The sequence below is a fragment of the Andrographis paniculata genome, unplaced genomic scaffold, assembly GCF_009805555.1.
Source record: "Andrographis paniculata isolate CXL003 unplaced genomic scaffold, ASM980555v1 Contig55END, whole genome shotgun sequence".
NCBI lineage: Eukaryota > Viridiplantae > Streptophyta > Magnoliopsida > Lamiales > Acanthaceae > Andrographis > Andrographis paniculata.
This window is the reverse complement of record NW_026137590.1, coordinates 3340025-3360244: the sequence shown is the minus strand read 5'-3', so window position 1 is coordinate 3360244 and position 20220 is coordinate 3340025. Positions and strand designations below refer to the sequence as shown.

Genomic DNA, 20220 nt, shown 5'->3' with positions numbered 1-20220 from the left:
CTCAACTATCAACACAATGCAATCTCTAGAGGTTGATGTAATGAGGCATGAACGGAGCATTGAGTCTTTATTCTTCATTCTTTCTATTTAGGATTGTTGGACGTGGGTTCAAAAACATCCGAACGTGAAGCAGACTCAAAGGTAAAAGTGGAGCTAGAACTCCTTGGTCACGGAGCCGCCAAACAGCTTGAAGCTTCAAGCCTCGGAGCCATAGACTGTTGCCTCCACAGAGCCGAAAGCAAAAATTTCTATTGGATTGTGGTGCTTCCACAGGGCCGAAAGCAGCAGCTTCTATGGATCTTAGGGCAAAAACTCATTGGACTATGGTGCCTCCATGCTAGAACAATGTTTCCATAAGACAGAAATTGTTGTCTCAATTGGGTTGAAAACAACTACCTCAATTGGACTGCGGTGCTACCACAAATTAGAGGAAGGTTGCCTCCACAAGATACAAAACAACAGCTTTCACAGATCATGAGATAACTACTTTCATTGGCCTTGGGTTAATAATTTTGTACTGAACATTATTGGAAGGTTTATGCACTTTCATACTTTATTCAAAAAGCTCCATGGAATAAGCCAACAAGAGGAAAACTGAAGATTCAATGTAACTCAAGGCTGTTGGGGACACATCCTCGTGAAACGGCTAGGAGTATGAAGGAAGCAAGTCGGGGTAAACGACAAATCCGGTCCAGAGGCAATGAAAGAAGTTCAGAGCAAGTGAAACCCGGTCCAAAGACAATGGAAGCGGTTAGGAGCTGATGGAAGGAGGTTACCAGGTAGTTGAAGGTAGTGGAAGGAGGTTACCAAATAGATGGAGGTAGTGGAAGGAGGTTACCAAATAGATGGAGGTAGTGGAAGGAGGTTACCAGACACGTGGATGTAGTGGAAGGAGGTTACCAGACAGGTGGAGGTAGTGGAAGGAGGTTACCCGACAGTTGCAGGCAGTGGAATTAGGTTACTAGACAGTTGCAGGTAGTGGAAGGAATAAGTAAAACTGCCTTTTTAGTAAAATAGGTAGTTATTTGATATTATAATAAATATAGTGAAAATAAAAACAAAACACACGACGAGAAGAATCATACATCTTATCCTTATTGTCTTTTATCCTTTTATTTTCTAGTTTATCCATAAATTTTAGTAGATTATCTTAATTTCTTGCTTAATTTATTTTCCAGCATGTTTTTATCCGTTTTTCAGTAGATTTATCCGAATTTTAGTAGATGTTAGTTTAAATCCATCGAAATCGGTCGTTTAGGCTCGAAGTCTCGTTTAAGATCAAAGCCGTGCAAGCTCCACTGAAGGAGCCGCCCCCAATCCAACAACGGACAAACTCTTTGAAGTAATTCCAGAACCCATATCGAAAAATCAACGAATGGTCTTGAAGCCTCTGAATTTTAGGTTCCAACAAGGATTATCTTTTTTGCTTTCATCTTTAGTGAGTAGTATCAATTTTGGAGGATAGTCTATAATTGTTAGTTCCAAAAATTCCTTTCTCCCATCAATTTAATTACAAAGATATATATTAAATAATATAGAAAATCTACCAGGAGATTGAAGATTCCACCAACAAACAAAACAATGATGAATAAATATATGAATCATGAAATATATGTCGAGATTGATACTACTCTTGTACCATTAAGAACTTTGTGAAGAAAAATATAAAAATTAAAATGAGTGCAACTTGTTCTAAAATTAGAATATCAGTTGTATACAAAGTGTAACTAACAAAAAAAGGGTTTGTTTGTTTTTCGTTTCAAACAAAAAATTTAACTATTTACTTTTTATATTTTGAATAATATATATTAACTCAGTCAATTTACAAAATTATCTTTCTTTTTAACACATGTGTATTTAAATATTAATTATTATATCAAATTTTAATATAATTTAAAAAAAAAATAAAAATATTTTTATTAATATATTATAATACAAATGTAATGATATTTGTATAAAAAATTATACAAATATAAAATTATTTTTTTTATGTTAAATATAAAATTTAAATATAAACTTATTGAATGAACAAATAAAACATTATTTTCTTTTATACAATATCATATTAAACTGCAAATTAAATTAAAATTTAAATCACAATTTCAATTTCAAATTAAAACCAAATAGACTCAAAATGTAGTCCAATCAAATACTAGTTACCAAGCCCACCACAACGATAAAAAAAAGTGTGTTCTCTTATAAAATTTTACAAAATCTTTATTTTTCATCAAAAATATTTTCCAAAAATTATCAAGGGTGTGTTTGTTTGGGGGTTTGAATTTTGAGTTGAGATTTGAATAGTAAAAATTTTGAATTTGAATAGTTGTATGATGTTATATAAATAGGTGATGATGTGATGTTTTGAATGTAAAATTGATTTTTAGTATAATATAAAAAATGAAAAATAGGTGTTTGATTTGATGTTTTTGGGGGGAAAATTTTGGATGAATAGTGGAATTTAATCCAAATCCATCAAACGAACACACCCCAAATCAATTTTTTTAAAAATTATATTAAAAATTAATTTTACATTTAAATATCTAATCAATATATATTTATATGACATCGTATTCGTTATTTCAGTTTAAAATTTTTTACTATCTAAAATTTAAATCCCAAACAAACAAACAAGACTCCACTCAAAAACTCATTTATAATCTAGGGGCGTTTGGTACATAGAGTAGAGAATAAAATTGGAGAGAAATGGAATTGAATAGAGAATGAGAATTCTCTTGATTGATAAAACAAAGAATTCACGTGAGAAATCTAAAAAAAATGCAGATATACGAATGAGCAAACAAAAATAAATGATTAATCCGATAAAAAGAGAGTTTTAACGAATCAAAATTCATGAAAAATATTTTTGGTAATTTTTTTTTTTGAAAAAATTATAAATTATATACGATATTTTTTAAGATTATATTTTAGTACAATTTCTTAAAATATTGTAAAAATTAAATACTTTAAAAATAGTACAAAAAATTTTAAAAATTAAAAAAAAACATATATTGCAACATCATTTCTCTGCATACGGGAGACAAATGAAAATAGAGAAATAAAAATAATTTATTTCTCAAGTTCTATTTCTCTGACTCAAACAAACAAGAAAAATGATACCATTTTCATTTTTCTGGCCTCATTTTTCTATACCAAACACAACCTAATATTCTTTGTAACTGTTTGATTTTGTATTATTAGCAATTTCTTAAAAACTAAATATTAAATTAAATCTATAGTAATTTTTTAATAGTAGTATTATTTAAATTTCAAAAATTTCAAATAAATATTTCTAATAAAATAAAAAAATAGCGGAGGCAGGTGAGAGAAATTGGGTGAGATGTTTTTGTTTTGATTTGATTTATTTAAAAGGAGGAATTGGAATGGTTTGTGTTTGTTCCCCTTTGAAAAGGGACTTGACTCCATCTCCATCTCCATCTCCATTTCCATCTTGCATCGAAATCGCTATAATTGCCACTCCCGTCCCGACCCGTGACGCTCTGCCTCATTGTCTCTCTCCGCCTCTCACTAAACCGCCGTTTGTTGGATTTCCGAGCGGCGGAGAGTTGCTTGCTCTCTCTCTCTCTCCCGCGCCCGCATTTGGAAGCTGATTGTGGATTCTTTGCTGTCTTGTGGTTAGATGGATGTTTCTGGTTCGGCATTCGAGCGGTTGTTCTTGAGGGTTTCGTGCTTGCAGAGATCTGTCGGGTGCATTTCGAGTTTTTGAGCTGTGTTTCTTCTCCTTCAGCTCAGAGCTTGAAATATGTAAGCTTTTTTAGTGCAGGCGTTGTTTTATTTATTGTTGTTGTTTGTTTTGTTTTGTTTTGCTTCTCTCTCTCTCTCTCTCTCTCTGTCTAGCTCGGTTTACGAACGGTTATTTTGTGGAAAATAGGAAAATCTTCGTTTTGTTGCTCGGAGATTTGAAATGCGGACTAATTTTCAGCTGCGTTTTGGTGTTGATTTTTCTAGTGGTGTGGCTGGACTCTCGATCCGCGGATTTGAGGTATTGTGGAGACGTTCTTTGTGGCTCCGGGGGAAGCTACACTTTCGAGGTTGGGCATTGCTAGGGCGTGATTTAGGGTTACACTCTGTGATTTGTGGTTTTCTTTTACTGTAACTCGGCATGAATCGAAGCCTTAGGGCTTCGGAGAGGGGGCAAATGGGGAGTGTGAGGATGAAGGATGGTAAGGACGAGGATTTGGCCTTGTTTCGGGAAATGCGGAAGCGCGAGAAGGAACGGAACGATCTTCTTCTTCTTCAAAATTCCGACGAGTTTGATGCACCACTCGGTACTGATTTTTTTGATTTTTTTTTACTGTCAGGTCACTGTAATCCATTTTGAAATTCTGGTGGTTTTGTTTGTTGTGACTTGGTAAATGTTATGATGTTTCTTGATTACTATTATTATTATTTTATAAATTTTGTGGTATCGATTTGGTGGATTTCGCTTTTCAATCTGCAACTTGTTGATTTATTTTTTTTAAATATATGTATAAAAAAGGGCTTGAAAGCTGGGTTATGTGGAAAATTGGCAGATTCTTGTATTGATAATTGCTGCTCTATATATACTTTTTTGAATTTATTGATTCTACTTTTGGTAATGATTTTTCTTTTCCTTTTCCTTTTACCTGAATCTGTGTTACTGCTTGCAGGACCCAAAACTGGTAGTTCTCCAATATTTAATATAACCTCAGGCATCCCGGCACCTGTTCGGAAATCCGGTGCTGATGATTTTCTTAATTCCGACTATGATAAAAATGACTATGATTGGTAATTACTACTTTATGGACTTCCAGCTGTTTATATCTCTTTTGTTGGTTGTGAAAGTTTCAACTTTATGCATTTGGAGTCCCACGAAGATGTGAAAACTTTAAATTAAAGCTGAAGGAATGTTCTCTTTTGATGTTATGATGAGCACAGTTTGATGGCGATCACTTATCTTTAAAGTAATGCAACACCTGCTTATTGTATCTTCGGTTTTCTTCAATTTGTATATTGTATTCCTATGCATAACCAATTCATCGATTATTTTTCTTTTTGCTTTGTGATGGGTCAATTTCTGCACATAAGATTGGTTTTCGTTTGCTAGCATGAGATTGGGATCAAGTTCTTATCTTTCATTTTTCCTTTTTGGTGGTCCAATTCCTTTATATGCATTTTCTTAGAAGAATTGTGATGTGTACCTTTTCAGACGGACATGCATGTGCCATGTGTGGTACATGCTACACATAGTGATAACATAGAATGGGATTTTATGTCTCTAGTGCCCGACCTATGCGTGATTGATACATTTGTTAGTAATTTGGATTCATATAGACAAATATGACAATAGGGAATTCCTGGAAATTTACAATGAATGATTCTGGTCTGTGTTTTTTAAGGACCTGGCTTCATTAAAGGCAGGCGATCTGCATTTGGAAAATTCATAAAGTGTGAAATAGGTTCGGTAAAGACATAATAAATTATATTTCACTTTGATATAGTTATCGGGAAGAAGAATTGTTAAAAATCCAAAGCTGGGAAAATTAACTTGATTATCTATTGAGCTTACTTATGCAAGTTAAAGGACTACTACTGAATTCAATATCTCATCAACTGTCCTTCTAGTCTCCTACATATGGCTATTATGTTAGAAACTGAATGTACTGAATTTTGGAGTTAAAAGTATCTCATTTTTCGATCACTTAATCTTTTAAACAGAGTCTATTACCTGGATGTGAGATGCCGAAGTTTTCATACTGTTTGTACATTTTATGTTGCATTTTGTGATCTGGATAAAGTAGTACCATTGCTGTTGGTATTTTTATCACCACTGCTTCGCATTCATGTTCATCACAATGAAGTGCTAAAATAGATGGAATATATATTCTATGGCTGTTAATGTAATTTAAGATTTTCGATTTTTCAGTTCATAATGAAAAATTTTCCCCTTTCTATTGCCAGTTATATCTTCTATGGACACAAAAGTGTTGATTATTTTTAAGATTTGTTTTTGGCTTAAGTTACACTCGTGGATAATGAATCTTGTTATGTTACAAATTTCAATACCTTGTGTACTGCTAATGATTGCTGATTATTGTGTTAATGTGGCCTGGATTCTGGTTATTGTGTCGTTATCTACTGCAATTTCCAGTTCTCCATTCTGCTTGCATGGTATTTATTTATATTGGAACTGTATTTTTACATGTATCGTTTTGTGTTTTAGGCTTTTGACTCCTCCTGGCACTCCTCTTTTTCCTTCACTGGAAAAGGAATCGCAAAGAACTGTTATGAGCCAAATGGAAACTCCAACAGCTCGCCCTACGACTCTGAAATCCAGAGTAAGTCGAGAATTATTTGTTATTTTGTGTCTTGTTACAATTCAATATAAATGGATAATTGCTTCATGCACAGCAAAAATTGATTCAGTTTCCAAACTTTAGAAGCCATCTTGAAATAGAACATTAATTCCCATGATTCTTGAAACATCCAATTTGATAGCATTAATTCTTTACTAATCAGCAATCTCCTGTGTCTGAAGCTTGCCAATCCACAGCTGGAGCCTGTTGCAAGAAGCAATTTATCAAGACAACCAACACCATCACAGGGGTTGAATACCTCAAGCGAAAGACTTCGCCGGCCTTCTTCTTCTGGAGGACCTGGGTCAAGACCTGCAACACCTACCGGACGCCCAACTGTGGGTTCAACATCCAGATCGCCCGTAACTTCATCTTTAAATAAGCCTGCAGCAGCTGCTAAACCTATGGCAAACTCGATATCTAAGGTCACATCAACTGTGGTTGCAAAACCTTCTAGATCCAGCACACCTACTTCTCGCCCCACAGTGTCTTCAACAAAGCCATCAGCTCCTCCAAGATCTTCTACGCCTACAACACGGTCCACTGCAAGATCTTCAACACCAACAAGCAGATCCTCTGTACCTGCTCCTAAGCCAACATCTAGGGCCTCGACTCCAACTAGGAGGCCGGCATCAGTGTCCAGCGGGGCAAGTGTCTCTTCTGCTTCAGTCAAGTCTCTAACTTCCTCATCGCTCGTCAAACCAGTTGCTTCTGCAGTGAAAACTGCTGTGCCTGCCAGGTCTAATTCACCAACTGTAAAGCGCACACCGTGGAAGCCATCTGAGATGCCTGGTTTCTCCCTTGATGCTCCGCCAAATTTAAGGACCACACTCCCCGACAGGCCACCTTCAGCTACTCGAGGTAGACCTGGCGCTCCAAGTTCTCGATCATCATCTATTGAACCTGTTTCAAACGGAAGAGTCAGACGACAGTCATGTTCTCCTGCAAGAGGGCGACCTCCTAATGGCATTATTCATAACAGTGGAAGCTCTGTGCCGGTGCCTGCTGCAAATCGGTTGTATGCTAAAGCCAATGACAACGTGAGTCCTGTTCTTGTTGGTACTAAAATGGTTGAAAGGGTGATAAATATGCGTAAACTCGCCCCACCCAAGCAAGATGACAGGCACTCACCTCACAGCAACTTCTCCGGAAAGTCTTCTTCCCCTGACAGCTCGGGTTTTGGAAGGTCACTGTCTAAGAAATCTCTAGACATGGCGATAAGGCATATGGTATGCTACTAATCTCATTTTTTATTAATCGAACATGTCAAATCGCTCATTAATCATTTTAAGTGTGTTTGTTTGAGGGTTTAGATTTTGAATAGTAAAATTTTGAATTGAAACCGTTGTTTCATGAGATATAAATCAATGTTGATGTGATGTTTTAAATGTGCAACTATGATATAAAATTTTTTTAAAAAAAATTGTTTGAATTGGTGTTTTTGGAGAAAAAATTTCTGAAAAATAATGGAAATCCTTAAAAATCCCCCAAACATTAGTATCCTTGGCATTATAATGTATGCATTGTACTGTGTGTTGGTTCTTGCACCATATTTTGAAGCTGCTTCACCGGAGATATCTTCTGATTTGTAGCATAATACATCGTCAACTGTATATATATATTATTTGCAGGATATTAGGCGTACAGGGAACCTACGACCTCTGATGACAAACATACCTGCATCGTCCATTTATAGTGTCAGATCATCCGGAGGGAACCGAAGAACAGCCAGCATCTCAGATTCTCCACTGGCCACAAGCAGTAACTGCAGCTCCGATTTGAGCATCAACAACAATGCCCTATGCGTAGATGGACTGGAAGCAGAGGATGATGTTTGCAGCAACAAGGGTATCCGATCTCCTGCCAACATACGAGGCAGGTGATGGTTGGTTTGTTGGTGTAGTACGTATGTACGTATGTTCAACTACACTGCCTTTACTACTGCCCCCTCCTAACTACATCCTGTTTCACACCCGTTGTTTCTGAATGGAAACTTGACAGGCATCGGAAATGACAATGGAGATACCGGGAACCCGAGTCTGAATCCAAGGTTTCTTCTACAGGTATAAAATGCTGACTGTCCCATCTTTAATTATAATCATCATCATCTGATATGTTAGTTGATCCAGTGATGGGTGTGGTGTTTGTTGTTAAGTATGAAACTAGAATGAGTGTGGTGGCATTCAAATATCAATAACACTAATATTAATTGATCATTCTTAAGTGTTATTCACCACTTCATTTGTTGCATACATCTATCCATCCTCCATGGATTTTTAAGTGATTTCTTACATGAATTTGACCTTCACATATTTATTTAGGGTGTGTTTGTTTGTTTGTCGATTTGGGTTTTGGGGTTTGGATTTTTGAATAGTAAAAAATTGAATTAAATAGTTGTTTGACGTGATATAAATAGACCGTGACGTGATATTTTGAATTTAAAATAAATTTATAGTATAATATAAAAAAAGTACTTATTTGATTTGATATTTTTGAAGAAAAAAAAGTCTGAATAGTAAAAATTTTGTATAAAATTCACAAAAGAACACAACCTTTATGTCTTCGTGGTATGAGTTATTCTTTTCAAAGAAAATGATGTTGATTGAGTCAAATCAGTAATGTGCTGATTAGAGACATTGGTTTATATATTGTATTTAGTTCTATGTATATGCTTATTGTGTAATAATATATTGTATTGTATATTATATTGCAAATGCAGCAAGAGTATGTGCTTATTATCATGTGTTGTCATTTATACATTGTCTGATTTGATTCAGTCAACACGTGTATATATATATATATAGATATTTAGATATTTTGTGTTCAAATAAAATTGTGATACATATATGTAGATATTTAGATATTATTTGTATTTGTGTTCAAATAAAATTGTGGATAAATTATATTACACCACTTTGTGTTTTAGTAAAAATACATAAAACACCTTATATTTTATCTATTGTATGAAATTCTTGTGTTTTAGTAAAAATGTATAAAACATGTGTTCATTTGTGAGATTTTGATTTTGGGTTTTGATTTTGAATAGTAAAATTTTGAATTGAAATAGTTGTTTGATGTGATATTTTGAATGTAAAATTAGATTTTAGTGTAATATAATAAATAAAAATTAGGTATTTTGATTTGATATTTTTGGAAGAAAAAAATTGTTGGAATAGTAAAAAATCAAAATCAAAGTTGCACAAGTAAAAAGTAGATGTTTGGACAAAGAGGATATTTCGTGCAAATTTTACATTAATATAAGGGAGTTTTATACAATAAATAAAACACAAAGTATTTTGAACATTTTTACCAAAAGACAAAGGGATGTTATATAATTTATTCCGAATTATATTAGGTTTCAGCTAATTCTTTTGCATTAGGTTCAGATCAATGCCATTTTATTTTTAAGTCACCAGATAAGGTTTATTTTTCACTCGAGACACAAAAATTAGATCTGAAAAATACATAATTGGCATGAAATATATTTCAACGTAAAAAAAAGTTGAAAACAACAGGTAGTAAATCCTACTCCCTCCGCCTCACTTCTTATGTCCATTTTTATCATTTTCGTCCGTCCTACTTATTTTGTCACTTTTTTTTTTTGAAAAATAGTTATACACTTTAATCTTATTTTTAAAAATTTAATTTATAATTTTTTCAATTTTAATTATACTAATGAATTATGTTAATTTTAATCTATAATTATTTTTATTATAGGATAATTATTTTTACTAATATATTTTTAATTATTTACTAATTATGCTCCTCTTAAATTATCGTGTCTACATATCACGAACAAAATATCCGAGACAGATGCAGTAATATTTTGCATTCAAATTTAATTTTCAAACAAAACAATGATGTATCCCCAACCAAATTAAATTAAAGTTGCTATAGCATTGGAGATGAGTGGAGCATTCATAAGTAATTGTTGGGATACAAGCTCATTCCAAACGCACTATCTATCTATATATATCACTAGGTATCTATATATATCACTAGGTTGGACAGAGTTCGGTTATTTACAAATATGCAGATATTTCATATCCGTATTGAACCGAATAAATATTCGAAATCGTGAACCGTATCTGAATTAATTGAATTTTTGATTAATCAAAAATATTTGTAATATTTGTAAATAATTTGAACCGAAATAAAATTTAAAAAATTACATTGCCATACAATATATGTCCTTTTATAGAGAACATAATTTTTTACAGTACAAATAAAGTTAGAATTTAGAATTATATATATATATAGATAGATATAATATAAATTTATAATCAGATTGTACAAATTAATACACATTTATATTATTATATTTATTATCATCAAATCAATACATATAAAACTCTCCAAACTCAACCAAAACCTAAACACAACACATAAATTCAAACTCAATTCAAAATTCAAATAAAAACCAAACATAAACCCAAATTTCCCTAAACCCCTTCAAAAACTCACCCTAAATACATTTGTTGATGAACTTTTTCTTCTCAGACTAAACATGCAAAACTCGAGATTCGAAATTTAAATACAACGGGTATCAACTATCAAGTGCTCTACTAAGTTATGTAAAAAATAAAAAATAAAATCAAGTGAATACTAGAAAAAAGCATAAATTTATTTATGTAACTAAAGAGAAGATATCAACTTTGTATATATATCAATTCCGTAAGCATAGAATAATTCATCAAACTTGAATAAGAAAGCACAAAAATGAAACCTCTGGGAAACAAAAGAAAAAAGTTCAAAGTCAAGTTCAACAAGTATATATAGAAAGAAATCAAAACAATCCAAAATTGATAGTAGAGAAATAAAAATATTTCTCTTATTTGAGAAATATTTGAGAAATAAATTATTTTTATTTATTTATTTTTCTGCTATATCCAAAATAATGGAGATAAATGAATATTGGTATATATATTTTTCTTTTCTTTTTTCTTTTGTTTACTATTTAATTTTGATAATTTTTTATTTCTTCATGAATTCTTACTCGTTAAAACTTTCTTTTGTCCGATTAATCATTTATTTATATTCGATCCATGATAGCTGTAATTTTTTTACATTTCTCAAATAAATTCTCTATTTTACCAAATAAGAGATACCCAATTCATTTTCAATTTCATTCTTTGTACCAAACACCTCATAAGGGTGTATTTGCTCGGGGGTTTGGATTTTAAAAAAATTGAATTTGAATAGTTGTATGATGTGATATAAATAAGTATTGATATAATATAAAAAAATAAAGAAGAGATATTTGCTTTGATATTTTTGAAGAAAAAAAATTTAATGAATGGTTAACTTTCTTAAAAAAAAAAAAAAACAAAAAAAGCGCATAATTACATCATATTTATTTTGGCAATTTCTACCTATCAATTTTTGAAACACCCGGCTTAGGTATGTCAGGGGTGCATGGTAGTCCTATCATACTTTTTTCCAAGGAAGCCGAATATCTAGTATGATACCTCAGTTTGAGGGATTTAGTTGGTGGAGTGGACTCGACATCGTCAGTAGTGGAATGCCGTCGTTGATCTTGTGATTGAAAACTTGAGGCGATGCTTTATGTCAAAAGTTTCTTAGTGTTGTAGTGGTCGGTTGGATGATTGTTTTGATAGTTGTGATCAGACATCAAGTCTTTTATTGATAAAATCATATGAATATGATGAAAAAGAAGCTCATTTATATAGTCCTTGGTTTAAGAAGAGAATTATTGAAATGGAAGACATTCAAAAATTAGAAAAAAAACTCATTATTTATAAGTCTTATATCTTACTTCATTAGTACCAAGTCTTTTTGGAGAAGTCCAAAAGCAAAATTATCTTGCCATACACTTAAAAATAAAAAAAATGTGTTGGTAAGAGATAGTCTGGTGGCGTGGGGGTTGAATTTGTGACCGTGAGGTGATGGGTTCAAACTCTCGATGCCTCAGGTCATCTACAGCACATGGTTCGTTTAGTGTGACTTATCTGTCGAACCAATTTTCAGGGTATTAGGTTGTGACTTATCTGTCGGACCAATTTTCAGGGTATTAGGTTCAACTGAGCTGCAGGTCCCACGTCATAAATAAATGTGATGTTGCGCCATGGAAAACAAGGGCAGCCAACCATGACCACACCAAGTCAGACTAAATCAATGAAAAACACCAAAAGAAACTATGGTTGGTTTCGCATTTGGATTAAAATAATCGACCATTTAATTTGTTCATTTGATTTCCATGAATTTGGATTAAAACTAAAGGTAGTCGAAAAAGATTGAAAGAAAATGGAAAAGTAAATAAAAGAAATTGCTGATGGAGGGTCGTAGTGCGATAATGAAAAAACCATAATTGAATTATGCTGTTATAAGATCACCACCATCCACCCCCACCCTCATTCAATAGTTCTCTCTCTATATATATATCTATAGAGAGAGAGAGCATTACCTCAGCTCCATTGCTGGCACAACATCCAGCTTGAGCTTGTAGAAAGACACACAGAGATACTTACATACATACATACACCTCGATCAAGCACTGCTGAAATGAAGAGACCAACCTCTTGGCTTGTTTTCTGGCAGCTTGTGGTCGTCATCTTCTTACTCGCACATGAACATGAAATGATGATCGGAAGAATACCTCAGATGGCCATGGCGGCAAGGACACTGGAGGCAAGTGCTAGTGCTAGTGTTAGTGTTAATTATTCAATCTGGCGGTGTCCTTTTTGCCATTTCAAGAAAACGACGATTCCCACAAAGAAAATTAGAGCCCTCAATCACAGAGCGTTGCAACAGCCAGATTCACCAATGACCAATTCCTTCATCCACCATAGTGGCATAGACCCTAATTAAATAACATCAAATAAAATCATCGCCCACAACTCTTTTATCTTCCCATCTCAATCACATACACGCATGGGATAATATAACCATACATTAATTTATTGCATATATACATCAATGTATAGATATGTATTCCTCTTTTAAGATATATATTGCCTCTTGATTAGGTCGAGTTTGTTGAATATGTCCCATAACTCACTTGGCTTATAAGGGTCAAGGGTCTCTGTGTTTAATACCAATTAGTTTTAGGTTGAAAGTTTGAATCCCTTGTTAATATGATATCAGAGTCATAGTGTCATATTAAAGTATTGATCCGGTTAATTAAGTACACAAGACAACGAGCCACCTCAGTCAATCAAGTACACTCACTTCATATAATATAATCGTGTAATGCACATGCATATATATATATATATATATAAATAATCAATTCAAATCGAACAAGATCGAGTGCATATTCAACAACATTAATCCAGTTACACACGTACGTAAATAAATCAGTTCAAGTTTCTATTTTGTTTATGTAAAACTAAGGGGTATTTGCAATTTTTGTCCCTATATTTGGCCGTATTTTCAATTTGTGTCCCTATAATATTAATTTCGTAAAAAATGTCCATCCTTTTTACTAATCTGCGCAAAATCTAGTCTAAACGCCAATTAGACGAAAATTAAGGATACTTAAAGAACGCCGTTGACGGAGTAATCACGTGCTACCCATGTGACCGTTGATAAGCCTGAATCGGTTCACCTTAGACCCGGTTCAGTTCAAACCAGGTTTGGTTCACCCGCTCCATATTTTTTTCAAATCGATCCCCTTCTCCCATTCCTCAGTCCAATCACGAAGCCCTAGCTCCCATCGATCTTCGCCATCCTTAAACGAGCTGGATTGAAGACAGAGTTCATGAGATCGTTCCTCCAATTCTGACAGCATTTAAGAGAATGAGCTCGACGTTTTTATCCCGAACCAATTTCTTAAGAAATCCACGGATTGTAGAGTCCCCAATCGAGGATATTCCAAAGTTGCTGTGTAGATGTGGATATGAGCTCCCATTGTTTACCTCCTGGAGCACAAGCAATCCAGGTAGGAGATACAGAACTTGTCCTAACTATGGGGTAATTTTATTTGTGGTTTTTTTTTTTTTTTAAATATTATTATTTTTGTTTTTCACTATTGAAATATTTGGTGGATTTTAATTTTGTAGAAATGTGGAAATTACTGTGGTATGTTTGAATGGTGGGATGAGGAACCCATTAATAGATACAATGAAGTGATCAATGCATTGGTATTTAAAATTCAGCGGCTCGACAATATTCAGAAGTAGGGATGTCAAATGGGGCGGGTTAGCCCCGGACCCGCCCCAGACCCGCTCTTAATGGGGCGGGTTCGGGTCTAAATAACATGTTTCAGGGTGGGTAGTGGATTTGAAATTTTAAACCCGGCCGGGTTCAGAGCGGGTTACGGGTTTTACTAAAAATCCGTCCCAACCCGGACCCGGACCCGAATCCGGATATTTTTTAAAATTATTATAACTAATATATATGTATATTATATAATAAAATATATTATTTATTTATTTAAATAATTTTAAACATAAAATTCAATTAGTTGGCTGTCCGAAGTATTTTAAAAATTATTATAGCTAATATATGTATATTTATATAATAAAAATATATTATTTATTTATTTAAATAATTTTAAATATAAAACTCAATTAGTTATCTGCCCCAACCCTAAATCCCTAATTTCTTTTTCTGCTTCTTCAACCGCCACTGCTGCCGTCTTCCATCTTCATCTACTTGTCTTCTACCAACCACCACCGCCTGCCAGCGCCAATACAATAATATGTATATATTTTTTAAATTAGGTACTAGTGGATCGGCCGTTGGATCAAAAAGTTGTCCTCCTACAATGCTAGATGAAGATGAAGACATTGATGTCGAAGCATGTTAGAATTGACTATTTGATATTTTAAATTCTTATATTTGCATTGTGTTTATGTACTTTTATCTTATTTTTATGGATCAATATTTGATTATTTTTAGATTTTTTTGGGTACTTTTAATGCTATTTGTTTTAGTATTCGATTGTTAAAAAAATATTTATTATATATTTTTTAAAAAAACGGATTTTCCGTGTTGGCCCCGAACCCTCCGGGGCGGGTCCTGGGGCCGGGTGGAAGCGGGGCAGGCCGGGTCTCGGAGCCTAATATTTTCTAGCGAGGCTGGTCTCGGGGCCTGCAGAACCCATCCCGAACCCGCCCCGTTGACATCCCTATTCAGAAGCGAAAGAACGTCATTGACGTGGACAAAAATGGTGTTGAAGTTGAACTGCAAGAAAACCAATGGATGAAGAAACTAAATATATTAGAGGAAAAAGTTAAAAATGATAAAATGCTAGAACAACAAACATTAGCCAGTGCACGTGGGCTATGTTAACAACATAGATGTTTAATAATACTTAATATGGGGGTTATTGCGCTCATTTTTCTACTGTTCGGGTTTATGGCATTAGTCAACACCACCTTACCTGCCAAATTGGCTATTTCTAAAGGGTAATATTAGTGATAATATGTTACGTGTTCCAGGTGTTAGATTGTTGTTATTATATCGTAAGTTGAAATGTTGGTATATTGTATTGTTGTAATATTTGTTGCTTGAAACTTAGCTTTGGGTCGTTGTTGGAAGGGGCATTGCAAGTTAGTGTAATAGATTGAATTGTTCTAGTATGTGAACTTTGACTTTGCTTGTTATTGTTTGAAGCAATATTGTAATCGTAATGTATTTCGCTTCTTTATGTTTGATCATGATTAATTCTTTGTATGGAATCTGATTAGCAATTGGAGCAAATGATGTTTTTGTAGTTTTGGGTTTTTTTTTTTTTTTTTGTTTTTGTTTTTTATTTTTATTTCTGTAGGGTTTATTTCTTCTGGGCTTTTTTTTTTTTGTTTTTGTTTTTTATTTTTATTTCTGTAGGGTTTATTTCTTCTGGGCTTTAGTTGTTTATTTTCGGCACCGGATGTTAATAGCACTAACATTCTTACACAATTCCCTGAATTTGTTCTTTTGAATTTCAAAGTCAGATGACATTTGTTTGAGCCATATCGATTGTGAACAACTCCTAATATCCCATATTTAAAATAATTTAAATAATATTATTATAGAGAGAATATACTCAAAGAATTCTAAGAAAAAGACATTGAAAATCAAATATAAATTTAGAAACTTTTGAATGGATAAATAAATCAAATTGGTATCAAATCCTAGGTTTACTAGGCTTGAGCTCATTGGTATAGAAATGTATTTGAAAATGCCTTTGAAAAAAAGAAAAGAAAAATGATAATTGAGACTACAAAAAAAAAAATAATAGTATATTTGTAACAGAATTTCGCCCATAAAGATCACGTAGCTAACGTAATTCCATCATTAATTTCGTCTCTACTATCATTAGTAACGAAAAAAATGAATTTAAAGACGAAAAAATCTCGTTACAAAAATGATATTTTCTTGTAATGTTGGTGAGGATCGGATTTTGTGGGTGTATTTCATACCTTTGCATGTTCATAATAAAAAAAAAAAATAAAAAATGAGGATAACTGAAATTGAATCAGGGCTCGATGTTTGTGAAGAATTCTTTTGTGAAATTCAATAAACTTGAAATAACTTAATTCCATAACCTATATGGTAGAGAAAATTTAAAAAAAATTAATTGTATCTGTCATTAATTATTACTTTTATTTTATTGAATATTTCAATTTCAAGCAATACAAATTGGATTCCCAACCAAGTTACACTTAATGGCAGGCAGGGATAATGTCCATGCATTATCCATCCTCTTATGGCCATGGAGACTAGTGGAGCATCGGCTTTATAAGTTGGGACACAATTGACTTTATTTACATTAACTAATAATAATAATAATAATAATAATAATACTAATAATAATTTATCATTATTATTTTAATATTATATCAAATATTTAATTAATCTCGAACAAAAATACATTATTGTGCAATATTTTTTGCTTTCTCCTATTTCACATACACTAAAAAAAAAAAAAAAAAATGATATATTTGTAATAGAATTTTGTTTCTAAAGTTGACGTAGGTAACTAATTTCATCCTAATTTCATCTCTAATGTCATTAGTAACGGAAAAAGTGGATTTAACGACGAAAAAACCTCTTTACAAAAATGATATTTTCTTGTAGTGATATAACACAGTATTTTCAAAATATAAAAATTTGTGTATAAAATAAATAATCTCTCCGTTCCGGTCTAAAGAGGTCATTTGGAGTTTTGTAGTAAATTAAAAAATAATAGTATTTTATCAATCAGTGAAACTGAAAGTGTGTAATAGATTTTGACATTTTTGTCCTTAAAAAATAATTGTATGTTTATCATTTAGGTAAAAGTTAAAAGTATTTTAGAATCGGGTATGTTTGTTTGAGGATTTTCTCCGAACTTACTATTTATTCAATTTTTCCCCCCAAAAAAATATCAAATCAAACACCTATTTTTTATTTTTTTATATTAGACTAAAAACCAATTTTACATTCAAAACATCGTATCAACACCTATTTATATTATATCATACAACTATTTACCTTCAAAATTTTTATTATTCAAATCTCAATCCAAAATCCAAACCCCAAAACAATAAACTATAAATATATTCAATTTTTTACAATTTTCAAAACTTTCCAAAATATGGAAATCTTTTATCTAATCTAGAGAAACTCATTCAAAACACATTAGGCATTCCACTACACTACACTACACTACACTACACAGACAGAAACAGGCATGTGACTCACAACACAATAGTTGATCAATTATGCTATGCTGTTCTAAATAAAAATCACCACTGTAAGACTTGTCACACAAACCATAGTTGAATTATGCTGTTCTATATCTATATCTATATATATATATATATAGCATCACCTCAGCTCCATTGCTGGCACAACATACAGCAGCTCCTACAAAGACAACGCAACTACTGCTACCTGAAATGAAGAGAACAACCTCTTGGCTTGTTTTCTGGCAGCTTGTCGTCGTCGTCTTCTTACTCGCACATGAACATGAAGTGATGGTCGGAAGAATACCTCAGAAGATGGCCGTGGCGGCAAGGACATTGGAAGGCGATCGTTCCACTAATTCCAGCCCTTCGAAGGCGACATTAATGAATATTCCCATTCCCAGAAAGAATAATATTAGAGTTCTGAGGGCACTCTATCTAAATTCACCAATGCTCAATCCTGGGGTTTGGCCTCATCACTAAATACTGTCATCAGATCAAATCATCCCCATATATATATATATATATAATACATGAGTGGCTTTTAATAATGTCTTATCCATGTACTGGAGATTGTGTGTTCATATGTCGTATATACCATACCCAAGGGAATTAAGGGAGAATCTAATAAGTTATCTAATCATTTATGTATAGCTGCCCTACCACCTTTCGATATATGGAGATATATGTATCTATCTAATAAAGGGCGGATAGGCGGCGGTTACAGTGCTCAATCTGATTCAGCACTGTGTTGAACAACACACACATAATTAACAAATAGCACACGGTAATGTAAGTGACAGTACATCATTTATATTAATATAATATAAATTTAGCAAATGAACTACCAGCACACAGATAATTAGCAAACAACACACGGTAATGTTAGTGATAACACATAATTTATATTCATATAATATAAATATAACACATGAACTAAAAACACATAATAGAGTGTCATACAGCACATGCAGTAATTTATTTAAGCACATGACATACACTTGCTAAGCAAACATGTAATTATAAACAAACAACACATGTCATTGTTACTTGTGTTGTTTTTGTATTTTATGGGTGCTGATTGAAAAATCAGCATAGTACTGATTTTTCCAAATCAGCATCGTAACCTTCCCCCTAATAAAGATATCGACACTTCTTAAACAAATTTCATTTTGCAATAATACCTCATCTAGGTTAGAGATGTTCATTCTAACCAAACATCACTTAATGAGCCTAAATAATTCGAGCATGCTCAGAACAAATCATAATATAATCATGTGATATAATACACATAATCAATTGTTCAAACATTGGCATCGATAAAGCGCGTGAATTTATGTAACTGAGGAGAATATATCAACTTTAATTTGTATATCATTTGAGATGTTAATAGCATGCACTGACATTGTCACACAGTTCCTTGAATGTGTCCTTTTGAATTTTATAGTCAGATAATATTTTTTTTTGAGTGATATCATTTGCGAACAACTCCCGTAGGTTCTAATATTATTATATCAAGAAACTACCCATAGAATTCTAAGAAAAAGAATAACTTAATATATTTTGGTTTAAAATTTATTGATATATTGCAAATTAAACATAATTTAGAAACCTTTGAATGGATAAATATAGATGAAGAGATCAAGTTGGTATGATATCCTAGGTTTACTAGGTTTCAGCTCATTGAAATATAAATTCTTTGAAAAAAAAAAAAAAAAAAAGGAGAAAGAAAGAATAAAAGAAAATTGATCATTCACTACTAAGAAACTTTTATATTGGTCTCGAAAATTTGCTTCCGAATTTGAACTACTTCACTAGAGTGGGTATTATTAATCTCATATATACTCAAGGGTTCGGCTATGTTTCTTTTTATAAGTTTGAAAAAAAATTGGTTTGAGTTTGATATTAAAATAATGTATGATGGGATGTTTTGTGAGGAAAAACCTGTAATTTTGTGACTAAAGAAACAAAGTGTAAGTTACCTAGGTGTGTTTCTTTACCCCAAACTTCTCAGTTTTTTATTACTTGGTCTCTGTGTTTTTTGAAAAAAATATATTTTTTCTCTTACAAACATTCTATCAAATATTATTTTAATACTAAACCCAAACTAAATTTCTTCCCAAATTTATATATATAATAGATATACAGCTCTACCACCTTTGATGGAAATAAATATATCTAATAAAGATCTCAACACTTGATGAAGAAATTTCTCTTTACAATAATACATATTCTAGATTAGAGATGTTAATTGAAGTAAACTACACCTA

General features: G+C 32.6%; 1 protein-coding gene across 4 annotated transcripts; it reads left to right on the top strand.

Moving 5' to 3' along the window:
- Nucleotides 1-3385: 3385 nt before the first annotated feature.
- On the top strand, nt 3386-8632 carry LOC127256465 (uncharacterized). Of its 4 annotated transcripts, none has more exons than XM_051282487.1 (7): nt 3386-3762; nt 3967-4286; nt 4650-4767; nt 6203-6317; nt 6518-7564; nt 7967-8210; nt 8337-8632. In XM_051282487.1, the coding sequence occupies exons 2-7, from the start codon at nt 4121-4123 to the stop codon at nt 8402-8404; spliced, it is 1758 nt and encodes a 585-aa protein (XP_051138444.1). In that variant the 5' UTR covers nt 3386-3762; nt 3967-4120; the 3' UTR covers nt 8405-8632. The 4 variants fall into 4 exon arrangements, with proteins under 4 accessions (XP_051138444.1, XP_051138445.1, XP_051138446.1 ...); XM_051282488.1 differs by having other exon boundaries at nt 3387-3762; nt 7967-8214; XM_051282489.1 differs by having other exon boundaries at nt 3387-3762; nt 7967-8245.
- The last annotated feature ends 11588 nt before the right edge of the window (nt 8633-20220 follow it).